A 20,720-nucleotide genomic window follows, 5' to 3' on the forward strand; every position below is an offset into this window, starting at 1 on the left:
CCCTCCCAGCCTGGCTCCCTCCTCCCCCTCCCGCCCTCGCTCCTCCCTCCCCTGCCGCCTGCCCCTGCCCGGCTCCCTCCTCGGTGCCCTGGGGCTGGGGGGCAGGGGGGGGGGCGGCGGGGTGGGTGGGAGGGGGGCTGGGCGGGGCGGGCCAGGACGCCTGGGTCTCTGTCCCGCCCATTTGCTGGGCTTCCTTGGCTCCGTCCCCGGGAGGCCGGGCAAGGCTGGCAGAAGAGGTCAGTGTCCTGGGCCCATGATGCTACCCTTTCTCTCTGGCACTTTTCCCCTTCCTGCCATTTGGGGGGACTGGTTGAGTCCTCTGGCCAGGCTGTGGTTCACGGAGGCCAGTTTCCGTACCTCTGCGGGGTAGGCAGTGGGGGGCTGTATCCACGTCCCCCCAAGGGGTGGAGTGACCGCGCAGGGATATGCCAGAGCGGATGCCACTGTCTTTCCCCTTCGCTTAGCCTTCACCTGCAGGTCAAAGTAGGCTCCACTTCCGCTTGCCGACCCCAGCCTGTCCTTTGGTCCCAAGAGCAAACTGGTTGAACTAGTGGAGGTTGTGCGGCTGCTAAGTCCCGGGCTTCAAGACCTCTTCCCTGTCACCCTGCCTTGAGTAAGCTTGGACTAGGGCTTCTGGGTCCCTGGCTGCCTACATTTAGGCTGGGGTGGAGGGCAAGGGGAACTGTAGCTGGGAGTGGAAGGAGCCTGGGGCTGGGTGTGAGGGGGAAAGCCCAAGTGTGTGTGTGTGCGGGTGTCTGCCTTACCTAGAGCCTGCCTGCCTGCCTGCCTGCTGGATGCACCACAGATGTTGACTCCAGCCGCGCGCGCGCATGTGTGTGTGTGTGTGTGTGTGTGTGTGTGTGTGTGTGTACAGGCACGTGCAACCAGTGTCAGTGTCAGGGTCTGATGGGGACATTTCTCTGACTTCAATGTGACCACCACAGACTCTCAGTCCTAGAGTAGGAACCCCGGGGCGTCAGCGTCCATTCTACTGAGGACAGAGCAAGAGAAAAGTCCAAGCTCTATACATGGAGCTCCAACATTCCTACAGGAGCTAGGGTGGGAGAGAGAAAGTGGAGAAGGGCAGCAGTAGCAGTGGGGGCTGGACTTGGCTGGAGAGATGCACCCAAGGGACCTTCCCCAGCAACAGTTCTGGGGTGGCCAGCACTGGGGACACTGAGTCTTGGTCACGTCACGTTTCCCATACCGGAATTACTTTGCTCTGTCCTCACTGCCACCCTAGGGACCAGGTATCCTCCCTCCGGGGAAAGGGAAAGGCCACTTCTGGTAGCCAGAGTCAGGCGAAGGGGAGAGGAAAGAGGGGCCTGCTGTGGCTCTCTCAGGAGAACAGGAGCCGTTGATGGGGTACAGACAAGGCCCTCCCTTTCACACTAGGGGTGGGAAGAGCCGGGAATAGGTACTCCAGGGTCCCGTCCCCAGGTGGCCTGGCTGCTGTTGACTTTGCTTGGTTACCCTGGGAGCAGCTCTCAGCAGTGTGAGAGGGGCGGGTGTCGGAGAGTTGGACCCAGGCGTCCAGGCTGGGGTGGGATGGCACTCGGCCTTTGTGGCAGGGATCCCCGTCAGGAGCCTGCAAAGTTAACCCCTCCTGCCCTGGTGGTGGTGGTAGCTGGCGGAAGGAGGGCGGGCCCAGCTGCGGTTTGTGAGTGTGGCCCTAATTCCCCTTCCCTCTCCCAGCACATCTGTACTTGGTTTACAGTGAATGAGTCTCCTGTCCTCATGAACCGGGTGAGGGCACCACTCCCTCCCTGGCCCCTGGCCGGGCATCCTGACACAGAACCAGGCACCACCCACCCCTGGAACGCTCTCCCTGCTGGGTAACCCTTTCTCAACTCTTCCCCTTCTCCTTCTTAGAGGGGCTCAGGGTCTGGTCCCCCAGAGCTAGAGCTCTGAGACTATGCAGCCGGGGTAGCAAACGGGGCCAGGGAAGCTAACGGGGGACAAAACTCTTGGGTAGCCTGGAAAGAGAGAGCGGGTCTGGAATTCCATCTGTCTCTGCCTTCCTCTTTGTCTTGGTTTGTCTGTCTGTCTGCCTCTGTCTTTGTCTCTGGTGGGTGTTTGTCCATCTGTCTTGGTAACTGTGGCTCCGCCCTTCTGGCAGCCTGTAAGGTCCCCAGCCAACGACAGCAGCCAGGGGGCGATGCCCAGGAAGACCCGCCCTGTGCCGGCCCCTCCCCTCGGGATTGCCTCGCCTCCGCCCCCGCCTCTCCCCAGGACCCAATGACTGGGGTCTGTGGGCTGCAGCGGTTTGGAAGTCAAGCCAAACAGGCAGACTGGGGAGCAGAGAAGAGGGGCATTGTGAGGGGTTCAGATTCTTCTCTCCATCTTGCATTGCCGCCTGTGCTCTGTCCAGGGATTCTCGGAGGAAGCTGGAGAAGGGGGTCTCCCACTCTGGAAACTGGTAGAGAGAGCCCCCCTCATTTCTCTTTCTCTTGGGTCATCCCCAGTTCTAGGCTTTGCTATGTTTGTGGTTGCTTCACTTGGTCACCCTGGCAAATTGGAGAAAATGATATCTTGGGGGCCCTAGGACCAGGCTTCCTTTGCTCCCTTCATCACGAAGACCAAAAGGAGAGATTGTGAGGAGAGGAAAAGGATCCACACATCTGTCCCAGCTGCCCTGATTTACCGTATTGCCCGGCCCTAATTTTCACCCTTGCCGGCTCCCCATCAGCATCAGGACACTGAACAGGCAACTTCCCCATGCCCAGGCTGGTACTGGGAGGATGTCCTAGGCCATGCTCAGAGGTGGCTGGCAGATGTCTTTGGGAGGTGGGGGGAGCTATGTTACAACCCCCAAGGACATCATTATGGCACAGAAGTGCCATCGGGGCTTGGAGACCAGGGGCACCCAGGGAGAGCGTGATGAAAACATGTACAACATGTGTCTTCTTTCCCTTCCTCCCCTCCTCTCCCACCTCCTCCCCCTAGGCCTGCTCCGTGCCGAGGCTGGTGCCAGCCTTGCCCTGCGTGCTTGCTCAGTTCCACCCCTTGTATCAGGCCTATGTTGCTGCTTGCCAGTTTGTTGGTTCTCCTGGTGAATGAGTTTGTGTGTCGAAGATACTTACCAGCCTCAGAGCTGCCCAGATCCCCACATAGAATAAGGCCTTGATTTTGAAACACAGCATTTTAGGACTGGCCTAAACAACTCTAGGAATTTCTTCCCTGAACATGCACCATTCATTAATTCAACAAATCTTTATTAAGCATCCACTATATGCCAAGCACTGTGCTAGGCCCTGGGTATGGTCTCTGCCCTTTCGGGCTTATAGTCTGGTAGAGAAGTCAGACATGAAACAAATCACCCACAAAATTGCAAGTGACAACCAGCGTGGAGAGGTATAAGGTGCTGTGAGAATGGATAGTAGAAGAGTCTTTTCCCCCAGCCAAGGAGATTAGAAAAGACTTTTGCGGGGGGGTGTGGGGGCAGTAGAGAGAAGGGAGGGCAGCAGAAGCAGAAGAGTATGTGCAAAGGCCCTGGAATCAGGGTCCTGGCTCCCAGCCACCCTGCTCCCCCGGAAAGAAGAAGGTCCCTCCTCACCTGGATTTTGATATGTTACAAGGGAGGGATGGTAAGCACCTCCTAATGGCCAAAGCAGGACCCTGGGACACCTGGTGATCCTGCCCTGGAATGATTCCACCCATTCCTTCATCTCTTCCTCCAGAAAGGGAAACAGAGGCACAGATAGGGAGGAGGAATCCACAGGCATAGGCCCGACATTACATAGAGAAAACAAGGCCGCACATTGTTGGCAAATCCCTCAGGGTGAGGGATTCCTGAGTTTGCCTGGCTGGAGCCTCACCAGATAGAAAACCCTTCTACTCTGATCTGTTTGACCGTGCACCCTCACCCTCTGGGATCCAGCCCTGACCTGTTCCACTCCCTGGAATGAGGAGCATGTCTGCTTCCGCAGTTGCCCGGAGTTTGTGAGCTGACTGCTCCAGGTGGCGGCCAGGCCCGCTGTGGGTGGGCGCAGCAGTCCATTTTGTACAGAACCTCCATCCCGGGTTATGGGGTTATCTCTCCTCTGTCCACTTGGGGGCTTCCAGCCCCTCCTGCCCAGACACCGAGGTTCCAGGCTTCTTCCTTTCTGAAGAAAAGGGATGGAGGGTCCTTTGGAGGAGGGAGCAGGCTTCTTGTGGCCATGCCTCCTCCGGAGCTGGCAAAGAGGTCATGGGACCAATGGGGTTAAGTTCCAGCCCTGCTCTGACCCATTTTCCTCCCTGTGCCCACATGCCCTGGGGCCAGGGTGTTGGGTGGGGCAGGCCTGGCACCCCTGCACCCACACCTGGGACTTCTCCTGGATGGAAACTCCCAGAACCCTGGTGTCCTACCTCCTCTGCCAGCTCCCACCAACAGCCTGGGTTCTGTTCACTTACAGTGGGATCTCCCTGTCTGCCAGCTCTCCTCCAGACTACATCTCCGCCTTAGCCCTGAGGGGCCCTGAGGATGTGGACCCACTTTCTGGGACCATATTTGATGTCTGGCTGCCCTTTCTAGTGAACCTCTTCGAAGAAAAGATGTGGGGCTGGGGGGAGGGCGTTGGGAAGCTATCCTTCGTTGACCATCTCTATGTGCCAGGCGTTGTGCTAGGGCATGTACGTTACTCATTTAATCCACAAAGCAGTCCAGAGAAGTAGCAGTTATTATCAACCCCATCACAGGGGAGGGAGCTGAGAACCAGAGAGGTTAAGCAGCTTGCCCAGTATCATCACACAGCTAGCACACAGCAGAGCTAAGATGGGAACCTAGGTCTTGGTGGTCCTGAGGTCTCTTCACCACGACAGGCTTCCTCCTCTTCTGCAGCTGCCCACCTCTCCATGAGATGAGAGACTTGGAAATAATCAGTTCAGTTCAATCCAATTCAGAAAACAGTCATTGAGCATCTGCTGTATGCCAGGCCCGGACAGGTGCCAGACCAGTGACAGGGAAGGTTGCTGACTCAGGGTCTGGTGGGAAAGATAGGTGTATGAACTAGGCAGTATCTAACTTCAGCATAATGATTTGAACGAGGCGGCATGGAGTGGAGAAAGAAACAGTACTTCCATTTTCTCTTTCTGAAAGAGTAAAGAAATATATTATGAACAGTGTACAGAATAAATTGGAATAAAGCGAATACCTACTCAGCTGGCATCCAGGTCAAGAAATAGAGTACTTCCTGCTCCAGAAGTTCCCATGTGACTCTCCCATCATCCCCTCCCTCCCTTAAGAAGTAAACACCATCCTGACTTTTGTGATAATTATTTCCTTCTTTTTCTTTATAGGATTAGCACCTATGTATGCATCCCTCATCAATATTACTTAATTTTGCCTGTTTTTGAGGTTTATATAAACGGAATGACACTGTATTACCCTTTTGTATCTTACTTATTTTGCTCAACTTCTTGTTTGTGAGAGAGATCCAAATTGTTGCACGTAACTGTCTTTTTTATTGTTACAGAGCATTCAGTTGCTTGAATATACCACAATTAATTTTTTTATTCTACTGTTGGTGAAAGTTTGAGTTGTTTCCAGTCTGGGCTATCATAATGCCACTAAGAACATTCTTGTGTGTGTTTCCCAGTACATACATGCAAGAGTTTTTCTAGGCCGTAAAACTAAGAGTCAAAATGTATGTACAGGAAATCTCAATTTTTACCAGATAATGCCAAACTGTTTTCCAAAATGGTTGTATCAGTTACACAGGAAGCAGAATGTTCTAACCAGGGGCAGGTGTAGGATCAAGAAGACCCATACACCTTTCTTACCTAAAACTCTCAGTGGTTTTCTCTTTTCCTTGGAATAAGATCCAAGTCACTGCCGTGGCTCCCAGGGCCTCTGCCTGGCTCTCTGCCTGTGCCATATGACTCTCCTCTTTGCTCTTTGTACTTGCTGTCCCCCCTCTCTGGAATGTTCCTCCACTAGCTATCTCCATGGCTCTCTCCCTCACTTTCTTCAGGTCCTTGCTAAAATGTCACTTCTCACTGGCACTTTCCCTGACCACTGAATCTTCTATTGCAACCTCCAGCCCTCCTTATACCCTTCTCAGCTTTAGTTTTCTTCGTAGTCCAGCCACCTGGGTTCCATTCAGCCTCAAGCAGCTCTCCCCTGGTCGGCCAGCACTTTTTTTTTTTTTTTTTTGCCACGTGGCATGCAGGTTGGAAACTCAGAGTCTTAACCACTGGACCACCAGGGAAATTCCTGCCAGTGCTTTTATCTCCTCCCAAACCCTTAAGGGCCATCATAGCTGACTGTTTGGGGACTGTCTAGCTGCCCCTCCTGAAGGGTCCACCTCTCTGAGTCATCACATCACCCTGTTTTTTTTTTGTTGTTGTTTTGTTTTTGCAGTACGCGGGCCTCTCACTGTTGTGGCCTCTCCCATTGCAGAGCACAGGCTCCGGACGCGCAGGCTCAGTGGCCGTGGCTCACGGGCCTAGCCGCTCCGCGGCACGTGGGATCTTCCTGGACCCGGGCACGAACATGTGTCCCCTGCATCAGCAGGCGGACTCTCAACCACTGCGCCACCAGGGAAGCCCCCACCCTGGTTTTTTTCATAGCCGTTTCCATGCTCTGAAGTAAGCTAATGTATTTGTTTGCTTACTTTTGTTTGTTTACCTGTTTGGTTTTTATCTCCACCCTGCTCCACCCCTCACTTTAAAGTAAGCTGTCTTGCTCTGTCCCATGGCCAGTGCCTGCCGCATGACAGGCCCTCAAATAATAATTGTCCAGGCCGGTTGTCAGGCTCCCAGAGACAGCCAGCCCCTCCCCCAACCCTCACACCTGGGATTTGCCCTGTCTGGAAACTCCCAGAACCTAGGCTTCCTCCCTCCCCTGCCAGCTCCCACCAACATCCCTGGCTCAGTCTCAGAGTCTCAGAGCATCTGCTGGTGCTGTTGCTGCTTCCTGACGTCTCCTCTAGGGACCATATGAGAGCCTGAAGCAGCCGTTCTAGCCTTCAGGGCTGGAGAGTGATGGGCAGGTGTCAGGTGCCTGGAGCTCAAGAAATACTTTTTTTTTTTTTTTTTTTTTAATTTATTTTTGGCTGCATTGGGTCTTCGTTGCAGTGTGCGGGCTTCTCATTGCGGTGGCTTCTCTTGTTGCAGAGCATGGGCTGTATGCGCGTGGGCTTCAGTAGTTGTGGTATGCGGGCTCTAGAGTACAGGCTCAGTAGTTGTGGCGCACAGGCTCAGTAGTTGTGGCTCGCGGGCTCTAGAGCGCAGGCTCAGTAGTTGTGGCGCATGGGCTTGGTTGCTCCGTGGCATGTGGGATCCTCCCGGACCAGGGCTCGAACCCGTGTCCCCTGCATTGGCAGGCGGATTCTTAACCACTGTGCCACCAGGGAAGTCCCCAAGAAATACTTTCTGATTGAATAAAGGGGAAGACTTCAGAGATGATGGGACCTCGCCAGGTGGAGAAAAGAGAAAGGGCACTGGGAGCAGAAGGAAGAGTGGAAACAAAGGACTGGAGGAATGAAAGTGCACATGCTATTTGGAGGACGTGCTCTGGTCTGGTGCCCTTGGTGGGTTCTCAGTGGAGGGGAGGGGAGCAGGCAGGCCGGGAAGCGGAGGGCTAGCTGGGGAAGTCTGAGCTGCTGCAGGCTCAGAGAGGCTCAGCAGTGGCTTAAGTTTAATCCTGCCCACACCCCTGCTCCCCACTGTCCCCCCTCTGACCCCACCCCTGCCCTCCCCTTCACCCAACCCCCCAGCCTGGCCACTCCTGCAGCTGAATGGACTTCTCTCTGGGCCTACGTTTGGGGCCTCAGAACAAGAAGGCCAGCCACCAACATCCCCCTCCACCCTCTGGGCACGGCCCACCAGCTGCCTCCCCTTGTCTGTCCTGCCCCACCTCTCCCTGTGCCTGCCCCTGCCCTGGCTGTCCCCCTCCCACCTGCTCCTGCACTATCTATCCCTATTACGCAGCTCCCTGCCCCTCCTGTCCCGGCCTCCCTGGCCCACCCTGTACCTGCCCCTGCCCTCCCTGCCCTGCCTGTCCGCCCTTGACTTGTCCCCTCAGTTCCTTCAGCCCCTGCTCTGCTCCGCATTTGACCTGCTGCCACCCCTCTCCCTGCCCCATGTACCCTTGCTCCAGGGGTCAAGCCACCTGTTCCAGCTCCTGCTTGGGCTGCAGTGACAGCTGTGGCCGTGGCCAGGGGGCTGCCCGGGGACCTCCAGCCTCCGCCGGCCGCTGCAGCTGCTGCTTCAGGGGACACCGCACCTCTCGACACTGTCTGATAGTCTAGCTGGGCTGTTGCCCCTTGAGAGATTGCCAATCTTCCAGGGCACTTCTGCAGCTGCTTCCTCAGGGAGGAGGCAGAAGCTCTGGAGGACGGAGAAGGATCAGCTGGACCCCTCACCCAGGCAAGGAGAGGAGGCTGGCTGCTGAGATCCCCCGGCCTCCTCCTCAGTCTCGGGACGTCTGCTTTGAGGCTAGTTTCTGGGCATGCTCTCACTGGTTCCAGAACCTCCTCTTCCGCAACTTCTGGAATGGAAAGTGTTCTTCTCAGAGCCTCTCCCACGGCCCCTGAAGGTGAGCAAGTTGGCCATTTTCCCCTCTGGTCAGCCTCCCCTGGAGACCCTTCCTGGCTCATCTTCTCTGCAGTTTGCATGGATGAGATGGATTCTTCCTCTAGAGGCGACAGGGGATCCTTTGTCCAGGGACCACTTTTCTTGCCCTGTGGACCTCCACCCATATCCCTAAATGACCCAAGAATCTCTGAATCCCTTACCTCTCATCAAGAGCCTGGTAAGGAAGGTCAATGGCTCTTGGACCAGAAGAAGAGGCTGAGCAGAGAATTCTTGGTTCCTCCCTCCCCTTGGATATCATGACATCCTTCATTGTCCTTTGCTTCTAGGAACCTGGCGCTCTCTACCTGGATGTCTTATCTCTCAAATCTCTGAGTGCTCGCCCAGCCCCATGACCTCAATCTTCCAGCAATAAACCCATCTGTTACATCCATGCTCATCTAGCAGGGGGATGATGGAAACTGGGAGCCCTTGACTCAGGTTCCCAATGATCCCATCCACACATAGCTAGTCATAAGTCCCCTGTCCCTGGGGGTGGGGCTGGGGCTGGGGGTTTGGAGAAGCCACCAAGAGGAAGCTGGAAGTGATAGACCTTGGCATCTGCGTGGGACTGGATCTTAAGCTGAGAGCCCCTAAGCACCCCTCCACATTCCCCAAGTTCTCTGACACTGGTCTGTTTCAATCTTCCCTTTCTCAACCTCCTTCTCTGGAACCCTTTGTTCTTTCCTTTCTATCTCTGTTTATCCTTCCTTCTAGCTTTCTACACCACTCTCTCCATTTCTGTTTCCTTTTTTCTATCACCTGGACTTTCTGCCTTCACCTAACTTGTATCTCTACATCTGTTTCCCCCACTCATCCCTCCCTTTCCCCATCTAATTTAAAATCTTGTTTTCTTCCTTTTTTTTTTTTAATAAATTTATTTTTGGCTGCGTTGGGTCTTCGTTGTGGGCTTTCTCTAGTTGTGGAGAGCGGGGGCTACTCTTCGTTGCAGTGCGTGGGCTCTAGGCACAGGGGCTTCAGTAGTTGTGGCTCGGGCTCTAGAGCTCAGGCTCAATAGTTGAGCTCAGGCTCTAGAGCGCAGGCTCAGTAGTTTCAGCACATGGACTTAGTTGCTACACCGCATGTGGGATCTTCCTGGACTAGGGATCAAACCCACGTCCCCTGCATTGGGACCACTGTGGCACCAGGGAAGTTCCTCTTCCTTGGTCTTTTGATTCACCTCCTGGCTCTCTCCTTTGTCCTATTCTGCTTCTGGGTGCAAGTCATTCTCGATCTCTTCCATTTCTATTTCCCTTTCTGTCTTTGTTCCTGTCTTCTGGGTCCAGCTGTTTTTCAATTCCTATCTCTCTTTCTGCCTACCCAAAATCTGGTTTTCTCTCTCTCTCTCTCTCTCTCTCTCTCTCTCTCTCTCTCGGTCCTGCAGCTGCCTGCACACCAGGCCTATGTCATGCCCATCTCATTGCTGCCCAAGGGCCAGGACACCAAGTCCTCCATTGTCCAGCTGTCCCCCAAACACCCCATGCCCTGGAATGAGTGAGGGCTGGACAGAGCTACCAAAATAGACCCTTCTTCCCCTGCCCACTGTCCAGGCCATCCATCCCTACTCAGCTCTAAGCCCAAAACTTTTAAAAAATGAAGTTTTTCTCCCAACTTCATATTCTGAAAATTGGCAACCAGAAAGAAAAAGAATTATGCATTTATGCTGCCTGTCCTGTGTAACTTATATTTCAGGGTGGCCAAATAGCTCTAAGTGGTGGAGAAAACTTCTTACTTACAGAAGAACTCCAGCTAATGTAGAAGGAATATGGAATTAGAAAAATCACCATTTTGCAGCCCCTTAATGAAATAATTGATCAAAGCAAGAATCGTCAATGGATGAAACCAAGGATGGTGGTTGATGGAGAACTTTACAATGGAGGAATAAGGCTGTCACTACCTGACCCCACATGCCATGTACCTCCTGATGTGATGCAATCTGAAGCACTCAGCACCACCTGTGAAGGACTCTTGCCAAACAAAGAAACAAAAAAAAAAAACTGAACATGATTCTAATCAAACCTCTAGAGCTAACCTCCATTTAATGAGAAATATGGGGGGTGGAGGAACAAATTAAATGACAAAACAAGGAAGTGAGAAAACATATCCAGAACGTGGGACATTCTAAAGGAGATCTGACTGGATTTCTTCAACTAGTCAATGGCTGGTGGTGGTGGTGGGGAGACCTTGTTTGGTTCCTGATTGGGACCACCCAATTGTAAAGAGACATTTTTAGACTGCTGGAAACATTTAATTATGAACTGAGTACTTACAATGCCAAGGAATCTGTGTTGATTTTGTTAAATGTGAAAATGGCTTTGAGGTTATGTAGGAAAAGGTCCGTATTTCAGATGCACACTGAGTATGGAGTGAAGTGATGTATTTAATTGTAAGTATTTTGGCAAACGAAAAAAGAAAGAAAGGAGGAAAAGAAACAAAGGGACAAAAATCAATATTCTTGAATTAAGTATATAGGGTTTCATAGAACTATGCTCTCTACCTTTATGTATGTTTGAACATTTTCATAACAGAGGTTTTAAATGATGCTCCTCTGGTAAGCATGGTTCCTAGTAATTCCCAGAGCATCCTCCCCATCTGCCCTGAAAGCCAGACTTCCCCTGTGACTCCCCACACAGAGACCCCAGCCCTCCTTGCCCTCTACTAGAAGTGTGTCCTAGAGATGGAATTGCACTCCCAGGCTGTCCTTTATCCCCTTCAGTCCCCTGCTGCTCAGCTGGCACATTTCCCAGCTGTGCTTCACAGCTTCGAGGGGCCAGGGGAACCTTAAAGAGTTAACATATTTTGAATAGGTCCTACAATAAAAGTAATCCAAAACAATGTAATCTTCCTTAAAGTCTCTCTTTGTCAGGTGCTTCTGAGCAAAATGCAACTCAATAATGGAGAGCACTGGCCTCCATCCTGGAAAACAGAAGACAAAGCACGTAAGGCCATCCTGTCCCACTCCCTGCCTTCATTCAGGATGACCTCCTCCCTCAAAGAAAAGACCACCAGGAACTGAGAGACTGGGTGTCAGGAGTTCAAGGGGTTTCAGTCCAGGATCAGAATAGAAGGCCATTTCGATCCCTCATGCCCTCACTCACTGAATGACCTTGGGAAATCATGATTTTTGAGTCTTCGTGTTTCTAGACAAATGCATGGGAACCAATACCTTTTCTACTCTCTAGAAGTTTGCCAGTTAGGGATAAAGGCAACTTGGAACTTGTAGGATATAAATCTCAGCTGTTTATCATAAGAAAGTATTTCTCAAGTTATAATTCCAGATCCTCCCACCCTCTACCCTCCAAACTTTAGTATAAAGAAAACCAACAGGGGCTTCCCTGGTGGCGCAGTGGTTGGGAATCTGCCTGCCAATGCAGGGGACACGGGTTCGAGCCCTGGTCTGGGAGGATCCCACGTGCCGCGGAGCAACTAGGCCTGTGAGCCACAACTGCTGAGCCTGCGCGTCTGGAGCTTGTGCTCTGCAACAAGAGAGGCCGCGACAGTGAGAGGCCCGCGCACTGCAATGAAGGGTAGCCCCCGCTCGCTGCAACTACAGAAAGTCCACGCACAGAAACAAAGACCCAACACAGCCAAAAATAAATAAAAATTTTTAAAAGAGAAAACCAACATTTGCTAATCACCTGTGCAGGTGGGTGAACCCATTTAATCTTCTTAGAAATCATGAGTGTAGAACTGGAAAGATCTGGGTCCCAGTTCTGACTCTACCTCTTACCATGTGACTCTAGTCATGTTACTTAACCTTTCCAATTCTGAAGGATAATCATAGTAACTACCTAAAGGGTTGTTGTGACAGTTAAACAATTCATCTACAGCAGTTGGCCCAGGACTTCTTAAGACAGAACTTAGGTACATAATAACTGTTTGATAAGTGTTACCAGCTAATAAAGACAAGCACTTTTTAGAGTAGTTTACACGTATTAACTTATTCATTAATTTATTCATCAAATATTTATTGAATGTTTTTATGTACCATTAACCATTTTAAGTACTGGGAATACAAGTGAACAAAACAGATAAAAATCTGTAGGGAGAAGAAATAGTAAATAAGCAAAATATATAGTGTGCCAGATGGTGTTAAGTGCTATGGAGAAAATGCAGCAAAGGAGAATAGAGAGTTGGTAGGGAAGCAGGTAGATTACTGTGGCAGAGGTGGTGGTGTTTTTTCAAACAGGTTGGCCAAGCAAGGCCTCTCTGATAAGGTGACACTTGAAGACAGAACTGCAGGGGCTGAGGGAGGGAACCATGTGGATATCTGGGAGAAGAACCAGAACTTTACAGGGCACGGTGTGCAAAAGCCCTGGTGGTAGACAGTATAGATGGAGAAGGCATAGGAAGGAGAATGGTAGGAGATAAGGTCAGAGATGTAGCAGTGGAACAGAGGACAGAGGCCTCTGTTGTAGGCCATTACAGTGATTTTGGATTTTATGCTTTGTGAGATGGGAAGCATTGGAGGGTTTTGAGGAGATAATACTAGGCTGGAAAGAGTTTAAATAACCTTTCCAAGGTAACACAGCTGGTAAGTGGCAGAGGGTGGGCATCCGGCTCCAAGGCTGAGATTCTTAACCCTTAACTGCCACTGAACTTCAGCCTTTTTTATTTGGGCGCTGCTCTCCTATGACTGCCGACCAAGAAACTGGGACACTGAGAAGTCATATGGCTTGCCCGAGGCCACAGGGCTGGGATTTGAGCCTTGGCCGTCTGCAAACCAAAGTCCAAGTCCTTGACACCACACTGCCTCCCTCAGGTGTCTGGGCCATACTGACTTCTGGCCTGGAGGTCACTACTCTGGGAGAGGAGGGAAGCGAGGAGCCCGTCTCGGCTTGGGGCGGCGATGTTCCTCAGGAAGCTCAAGCCCCAGCTCTGCGGTACTGCTGGCATTTTCCCAGACACAGCTGCGCTCCCTAACCCAGGGCACGGACGAAGAGACAGAAACTGTGTCTTTACTTCCAGGGGGCCCCGTAGGTATCCAGGAGTCGAAGGAGCGGGTGTCACGGGAGGGCAGCGGACAGGGCCAAACCCGTAGCAGCGACCACCGCCGCCTCCTGTTGAGCCCCAGCAGGCGTCCGGAGCTCAGCGCCCCGCTTGGGGCAAGAGGGCGGAGTAGGGGCGGGGTTTGAGCGCCGCGCCCCCGTCACGTGACGGGACCCATCATGGCTGCGGCCAGAGGGCTCCCAGGCTCCCGGAAGCAGGCTGTGAGGGGCGGGCGCGCTGGGGGAACCCGAGCCGGAGGTATAGCGGGTAGAGCGGGCAGGGCGGCCGGGCGGCCTGGAGCCGGGCGTGTCCGGAGCGTCCCCGCAGACCGGGGCGGCAGGTGAAATGGTGTCTGGGCGAGGCGCGAGCGGATGTGGCGGCGCTGGGCAGGGACTAGGGGGCGCATTGTGTGTGGGGTGGGTGCCCTGGCCTGGAGGAGGGAGAATCTGAGATGCACGCGCGTGACCCAGAAGCAACTCGAGAGGCCCGCGCGGGCGGTGGGGATGCCCGGGACAGATGACGAGACATTGAGGGCAAAAACGGGCTCCCCAAAGAGGATGGGAGGTAACAGAAGGAAGTATTGTATGCATAAGCTACTGTGGGAGAGGGCAGCAGCCCCTTAACTGCAGGGCTGGGATTAGTGAAGGAACTCCCTATCTGATACCAGGCAAGGATGGGGCGAATGCTCAACCTTCTCCCCTCTCCCACCCCTTCCCTGCCGCACAGTGTCCTTGGAGACCAATCTGGTGGGCCACTCCTGCCACCCACCCAGCTGGTCCCTCTGGTCTGAGCTCCGGGGGAGTGGAGTTGAGGGGTGGGGAAGTGCAGGTGGCAGCGGGGGTTGGGTGGAGCTGCCTTCTGCTTAGACACGCAGCCCCTTGACGGCGCTATCCGGGCAATGGATGTGACTCTGAAGCCCCCTTCTCTCCCTAGGTCTTCCGGGGGCCGGCCATGCTGGTGACTGCCTACCTTGCCTTTGTGGTCCTCCTGGCCTCCTGCCTGGGGTTGGAGCTGTCAAGATGCCGGGCTAAGCCCTCTGGAAGAGCCTGCAGCAATCCCTCCTTCCTTCGGTTTCAACTGGACTTCTATCAGGTCTACTTCCTGGCCCTGGCGGCTGACTGGCTCCAGGCCCCCTACCTCTATAAACTCTATCAACATTACCACTTCCTGGAGGGACAAATCGCCATCCTCTATGTCTGCGGCCTTGCCTCCACAGTCCTCTTTGGACTGGTGGCCTCCTCCCTTGTGGATTGGCTGGGTCGCAAGAAGTCTTGTGTCCTCTTCTCCCTCACTTACTCTCTCTGCTGCTTAACCAAACTCTCTCAGGACTACTTTGTGCTGCTGGTGGGCCGAGCACTTGGTGGGCTGTCCACAGCCCTGCTCTTCTCGGCCTTTGAGGCCTGGTACATCCACGAGCACGTGGAACGGCATGACTTCCCCGCAGAGTGGATCCCGGCTACCTTTGCCCGAGCTGCCTTCTGGAATCACGTGCTGGCTGTAGTGGCAGGTGTGGCAGCTGAGGCCGTGGCCTGCTGGATGGGCCTGGGGCCTGTGGCACCCTTTGTGGCTGCCATCCCTCTCTTGGCTCTGGCTGGGGCCTTGGCCCTCCATCACTGGGGAGAGAACTACGGTCGGCAGCGTGCCTTCCCCAGGACCTGTGCTGACGGTCTGCGCTGCCTCCTGTCGGACCGTCGTGTGCTGCTGCTAGGCACCATTCAGGCCCTGTTTGAGAGTGTCATCTTCATCTTTGTCTTCCTCTGGACGCCTGTGCTGGACCCACATGGGGCCCCGCTGGGCATCATCTTCTCCAGCTTCATGGCAGCCAGCCTGCTCGGCTCTTCTCTGTACCGCATCGCTACCTCCAAGAGGTACCACCTTCAGCCCATGCACCTAGTCTCCCTCGCTGTCCTCATCGTCGTCTTCTCCCTCTTCATGTTGACCTTCTCCACCAGCCCAGGCCAGGAGAGTCCCGTGGAGTCCTTTATAGCCTTCCTCCTTATCGAGTTAGCCTGTGGGCTGTACTTTCCCAGCATGGGCTTCCTGCGGAGAAAAGTGATCCCTGAGACAGAGCAAGCTGGTGTCCTCAACTGGTTCCGGGTGCCCCTGCACTTACTGGCCTGCTTGGGGCTTCTGGTCCTCCATGACAGCGATCGCAAAACGGGCGCTCGGAGCATGTTTAGCATCTGCTCTGCCGTCATGGTGATGGCTTTGCTGGCGGTGGTGGGGCTCTTCACCGTGGTCAGGCATGATGCTGAGCTGCGGGTGCCCTCACCCGCCGGGGAGCCCCATGCCCCTGAGCTCTGATCCTGTTCCAGGACGAGGGAGCTGGGATGGACCCTTGAATCCCTCCTCTCCAGGGCTGTACAGGTCTCTCTGTGACTTTGCGACTGTCTGGCCCCCTCATCCTGTCCTGGGGCCCCTCCTGCCAGTGCTTTGGGGTGGGAAGCACATGGGGGTGATGGCCCAGAAAGAAGATGCCAGAAGTTGCCGCTGTGTCACTCTCTTCCCCCTTTCTACTTAAAAATAAACACTTTTAATTGATTATCGATTTGATTTACTCATCCTCACCTGTACCCACCTCAGTAGTGCTGGTGAGACGGCAGCTGGAGGTTGTGAGGTGAGAGGTGGGGTTACCAGCAGAAGGTTTGTAGTTCTAGCCTCTCTGAGACTGCCTCCAGCTTAAAAAAAAAAAAAAAAAAGAGCCTAAGACTGCCTCCAGCTTAAACTGAGAGCTGTGGAATTGCCTCTCAACAGAAATGGGTGGGAAATGCCTGAGGCCCCTAGATCCTCTATATCTTGTTACTCTGGGGTCAGGCACCCTCCCCGGTTGCCAAGCAAACACCTTGCTCCACATCCAGGGTGAGGCAGTCTCTGGAGCATATGGGGTGGATGCCCATGCCACTGAGCAAAGATTCCAGGGGCTTCAGCTGCGTCTGTGACCACCCCTTGGGGCAAATCCGGAGCCTTCCTTCAGGAACAAGCTTGCAGGTCAGCACATGTGTGCTGTCTGCCTTCTGCCTCTGTGGCTGTAGATGCACCATTTGTCCAGCATCACCGGGGTCCACCAGCTCCTGTATCCTTGCATGAAACCCAAGTGAAGGGCTGCCAAGGAGAGAGAGCAGTGAATGGATGAGGGACTGGGATCTTGTCTGTACCTGACTCTTCCCCACCCAGAGTGAGTGAGGGTGAGGGAGCCATCAGGGCAGGAAACAGTACCAGTAGGAACACCAGTTCTGTGAGCCCCTCCCTGCCTCACCTCCGATTGTATCTGCCTTTCCTCCTCCCACCCAAACCTGGGCTTCTCAGGGGAAGCGGAGCCAGCAGTTAAGAAGGGTGGGGATGGAGGGAGGGTAGGCCCAAGGGTGTGTCCTGGAATGTGCTTGAGGTGGGCACGAGGGACCTACCTGTCTGGAAAAGAGGTTGATGACCTTTCCGTGGGTCCTAGACTACTTCCCAGACAGGAAGACGCAAGACTTTCCAAGAGCTGCAGGTCCAAACCTGTGTGGGGAGATAGTATCACCTGGTGTAGGAGGAATGTGGGGTGGATGTGCTCCTGCAGGGCGAGGCCAAGGGGGAGGGAAGAGTGGTGGTCTCAGGTCCCTAGTCAGACAAGGGAAAAAACACATTCCCCCACCCAGCCTGCAGGGAGTAGAAGTTGAGGTTAAGTATGAAAAAACAGATATCTTTTCCTTCCCCCATCTTGAGGCTAAAACAGAGTCTGCTGCAGTAACTACACTTCCCCTTTCTGCCCTGTGGAGCTGGACCTCGATGTACTTTAGTTATTTGTAGACTTTCCGTCTCTCTCTACCACAGTATGATCTCCTTGAAGACACGAGGAAATTGTGTCCTATTTGCCCTTGCCTCCCCCATATATACACACAAGTGGGGGCTTGGCCCGTGGCTGTGCTCAGTAAATGTCTGGAGAGTTGACAGGCTAGCTCACACGTGGCTTTTCAAGAGCCGCCCATTTGGGAAATCTATTAGACTAGAATCCAGAGCCTAGTTAATGATTTGTTGTTTTGGATGACAGTAATTGTTTACTGATGGAAGCATGAGGGGGCCCCATATTCCTAAGTGATAGGGAAATGGGGGGGTAGAGGAGACAGATAATGAGTTTCCCTTAGCTTTGTCCCTGCTGAGCTTTCTTCAAAGGAGCTGGTAGCAGATAGAGTGGGGAGGGTTCTTCTTGTCAAGACTCATCGGGTGTGAAGAGCTCACAGGCATCTTAGAGATTGTCCAGTCAGCCTTAAACATTTTTATTGAGCACCTACTATATGCCATGCACTGTATTACTAGGTGCTGGTGAAATTTTTTACCCAAGAGGAAAACCCACTTAAAGGGCGTGTAGCAAGTGGATGGCAAAGCCAAGGCCAAACCTTGCCTCCTGCTGTCTGTGCAGTACCCCTTCTATATGGCATGTACTGACTCTGTCCCCTGGGTCTTCACCTACCTGCCTTTCCCCCTCTAGCCCTCTTCCCTCCTCCAGAGCCCTGTCCCTGGAGAAGGGCAAGAGTGTGGGAGCACTTAGCTGTGGCCACCTGGTCCACCTTTGGATATTTACCCATATGGGGCAAATGAGGGATTGCTTCACCAGGCGCATGCTGCCTGCAAAACGCTGCTTGTGATGCCTTGCTGAGAGGCAGCAGAGGGAACTGGTGAAGAGCATGGAGTCAGAGCCTGACTGCCTGGGTTCAACTTTGTGCCTCAGTTTCCTCATCTATAAAATGGGGATGATGGTGTAGTTTCTACTCCTAGGGCTCATGTGAGGATTAAATTAAGCACTTAGAGCAGCAGTTGGCCCCCAGTGTAAGTACTACGTAAGTGTTTGCTTTCATATTTTATTGTTTTAACTTTTTCAATCCAGCTGAGCCTAGCCAGATTTGGGTGTGAGAATGAGTGGATGGGACTGTAATGGGGTGTAGAACTTTCCAACCCATCCCAGTGGTTGGGTGATTCCCAGCAGTGTTTATCCTTGGTCCTGGCCCAGAGAGCAGGATCAAGCTATCTGAGAAGCCTTCTACTTTGGGGTATGTGAGCAGCTGAGGAGGGTGTCAGTGTGTTCCACTTGAACTCATTTCCTCTTCCTCAAGTGGGAAGGTCAGCTTGGTGTCAGACTTGATACACACCACCATCTTTCACTAAGAGAGGCTCCTGATTTTCTGACTTTCCATCCAGCTGGATATATAATTATTTTATTTGGAGCATTTAAGTGATCCTGAGGAGAACAGAAACAGCCCAAGGAACCAGGAGCCAATGGACAAGAAGGCAAGAGGACTGGGTCATGAGGACAGTACTGCGTTCTGAGGCTGGAGAATGACCTCTTCCTGGAAATTCAGTCCCTGCTCAGGGAGAGGAATGGCTACCCCCAGTGAATAGCCATGACCCTTTGGCTGGGTCTAGGTTCCACTCCCCAACACACTTTCCCTAACCCCAATCCTGTGGTTCTCCTTGTTGCTTTTATTATTTTTTGCCACCACTTCCCCACAGAACCACAGAATAGAATTATTAGACAAACAAAAGTTTGTCATGCTTGGGATCAGACCTAATGTTATAAAAATATGTCACATTTGCTTTAATAATTTTTTTTGTGATACGCGGGCCTCTCACTGTTGCAGCCTCTCCCGTTGTGGAGCACAGGCTCCAGACGCGCAGGCTCAGCGGCCATGGCTCATGGGCCCAGCCGCTCCGCGGCATGTGGGTCTTCCCGGACCGGGGCACGAACCCGTGTCCCCTGCATCGGCAGGGGGACTCTCAACCACTGTGCCACCAGGGAAGCCCAATAATTATTTTTAACAATAAAGTAATATGGGCTCATTGTAAAAGAGTCAAATGCAAATACAGAAATATATATTTAATATAAATATGTGAATGTAAATACATGTGTATATAATGTTAAAATACATATATTTATATTGATGTATAAATATATTACAAATACATATAGAAATATAAAATGTAAAGAATGATAGGCTCCCTTAAGCCTGCTCTTCATACCACTGTTAAATGTTTATAGTCTAGTGCATAGAATGCTTTTTAATAAAAATGAATCATAGCTTTCATGTTGCAACTTGTTTGTTTTTTGCATAAAAGTATATCTTGTATTTACATAAAAGTATATCTTGGTTTTCTCTTTTTAAAACGATTGAAATCCACAGGAAGACTATAACAATCATTCATGTATCTCTGGCATCTTCATATGTCATTATATATAAAACACGCCTTTTAACGGCTGCGAAGCCTCATTGGGCCTTTGGAAAGCATTTCATATCTGTTCTAGTTGAGGCTGGCAGAATCCCTGGCAGGGAGTGAGGCTAGATGTTACTACCCCATTTCACAGATTAATAATAAATTCAGCTGGGACTAGAACCTGGCTCCTCTGTCCAAACTCAAGTTGAAAGCTCTTTTCACGGTCCTGTACTGTCTCTTTGTAAACATCAGGGATTCAAGTGAGGGATTGATTTATGTGACTCAAATTCACATTGGTCAGCACTTTTTTTTTTCAGTTTTATCATAGTTCTTTTTTTTTTTTTTTTTTTAATGTGGACCATTTAATTAATTAATTTTGGCTGCACCGGGTCTTAGTTGTGGCATATCTTTGCTGCCGCATGCGGGATCTTTAGTTGCCTTATGCAGACTCTTAGTCGCAGCATGCATGCGGGATCTAGTTCCCCCACTAGGGATCGAACCTGGGCACCCTGCATTGGGAGTGAGGAGTCTTACCCACTGGTCCACCAGGGAAGTCCCTTGTCAGCACTTTTTGATCTCTATAGAACTTCCTTCTTGTTAGAAGTAGAAGACGCATAAAAAAAGGATGTTTTAGGGCTTCCCTGGTGGCACAGTGGTTGAGAATCTGCCTGCTAATGCAGGGGACACGGGTTCGAGCCCTGGTCTGGGAGGATCCCACATGCCGCGGAGCAACTAGGCCCGTGAGCCACAACTACTAAGCCTGCGCATCTGGAGCCTGTGCTCTGCAACAAGAGAGGCTGCGATAGTGAGAGGCCCGAGCACCGCGATGAAGAGTGGCCCTCGCTTGCCACAACTAGAGAAAGCCCTCGCACAGAAACGAAGACCCAACACAGCAAAAATAAATAATTAAATTAATAAACTCCTACCCCCAACATCTTCTTTAAAAAAAAAAAAAAAAGGATGTTTTCTGCCCTTGAGGAGAATCAAGT

At 52.3% G+C, this 20,720-nt stretch overlaps 2 protein-coding genes across 7 annotated transcripts in view; both read left to right on the forward strand.

The window, feature by feature from the left end:
* LOC149748005 (uncharacterized) overlaps nucleotides 1–11,396 on the forward strand; it is a 29,547-nt gene extending 18,151 nt beyond the window's left edge. Inside the window, exons 4-7 of one of the 3 annotated variants that reach the window (XM_089920768.1) lie at nucleotides 10–236; nucleotides 7,371–7,514; nucleotides 8,286–8,521; nucleotides 10,249–11,396. In XM_089920768.1, coding sequence (XP_089776894.1) covers nucleotides 10–236; nucleotides 7,371–7,514; nucleotides 8,286–8,519 — 605 coding nt within the window. In that variant the 3' untranslated portion in view covers nucleotides 8,520–8,521; nucleotides 10,249–11,396. Of the gene's footprint in view, nucleotides 1–9; nucleotides 7,515–7,700; nucleotides 8,522–10,248 lie in introns of those variants that run through there. The other 2 variants (XR_016394939.1, XR_016394940.1) reach the window with 2 other exon arrangements.
* A 2,039-nt stretch (nucleotides 11,397–13,435) lies between these two features.
* On the forward strand, nucleotides 13,436–16,087 carry SLC61A1 (solute carrier family 61 member 1). Of its 4 annotated transcripts, none has more exons than XM_022572071.3 (2): nucleotides 13,436–13,532; nucleotides 14,479–16,087. In XM_022572071.3, exon 2 carries the CDS (start codon nucleotides 14,497–14,499, stop codon nucleotides 15,847–15,849), a length of 1,353 nt encoding a protein of 450 aa, XP_022427779.1. In that variant the 5' UTR covers nucleotides 13,436–13,532; nucleotides 14,479–14,496; the 3' UTR covers nucleotides 15,850–16,087. The 4 variants fall into 4 exon arrangements, with proteins under 4 accessions (XP_022427779.1, XP_022427777.1, XP_022427776.1 ...); XM_022572069.3 differs by lacking the exon at nucleotides 13,436–13,532 and adding an exon at nucleotides 13,699–13,803; XM_022572068.3 differs by lacking the exon at nucleotides 13,436–13,532 and adding an exon at nucleotides 13,799–13,885.
* Nucleotides 16,088–20,720: the final 4,633 nt, after the last annotated feature.

The sequence above is a fragment of the Delphinapterus leucas genome, chromosome 11 (genome assembly GCF_059928025.1).
Source record: "Delphinapterus leucas isolate spDelLeu-1000000601 "Yukka" chromosome 11, BTC_Dleu_Yukka2, whole genome shotgun sequence".
NCBI classification, from domain to species: domain Eukaryota; kingdom Metazoa; phylum Chordata; class Mammalia; order Artiodactyla; family Monodontidae; genus Delphinapterus; species Delphinapterus leucas.

Excerpts from the sequence above, each read along its gene's own strand:
- SLC61A1 (XM_022572071.3), top strand. The coding sequence starts at position 14,497 with ATGCTGGTGACTGCCTACCTTGCCTTTGTGGTCCTCCTGGCCTCCTGC.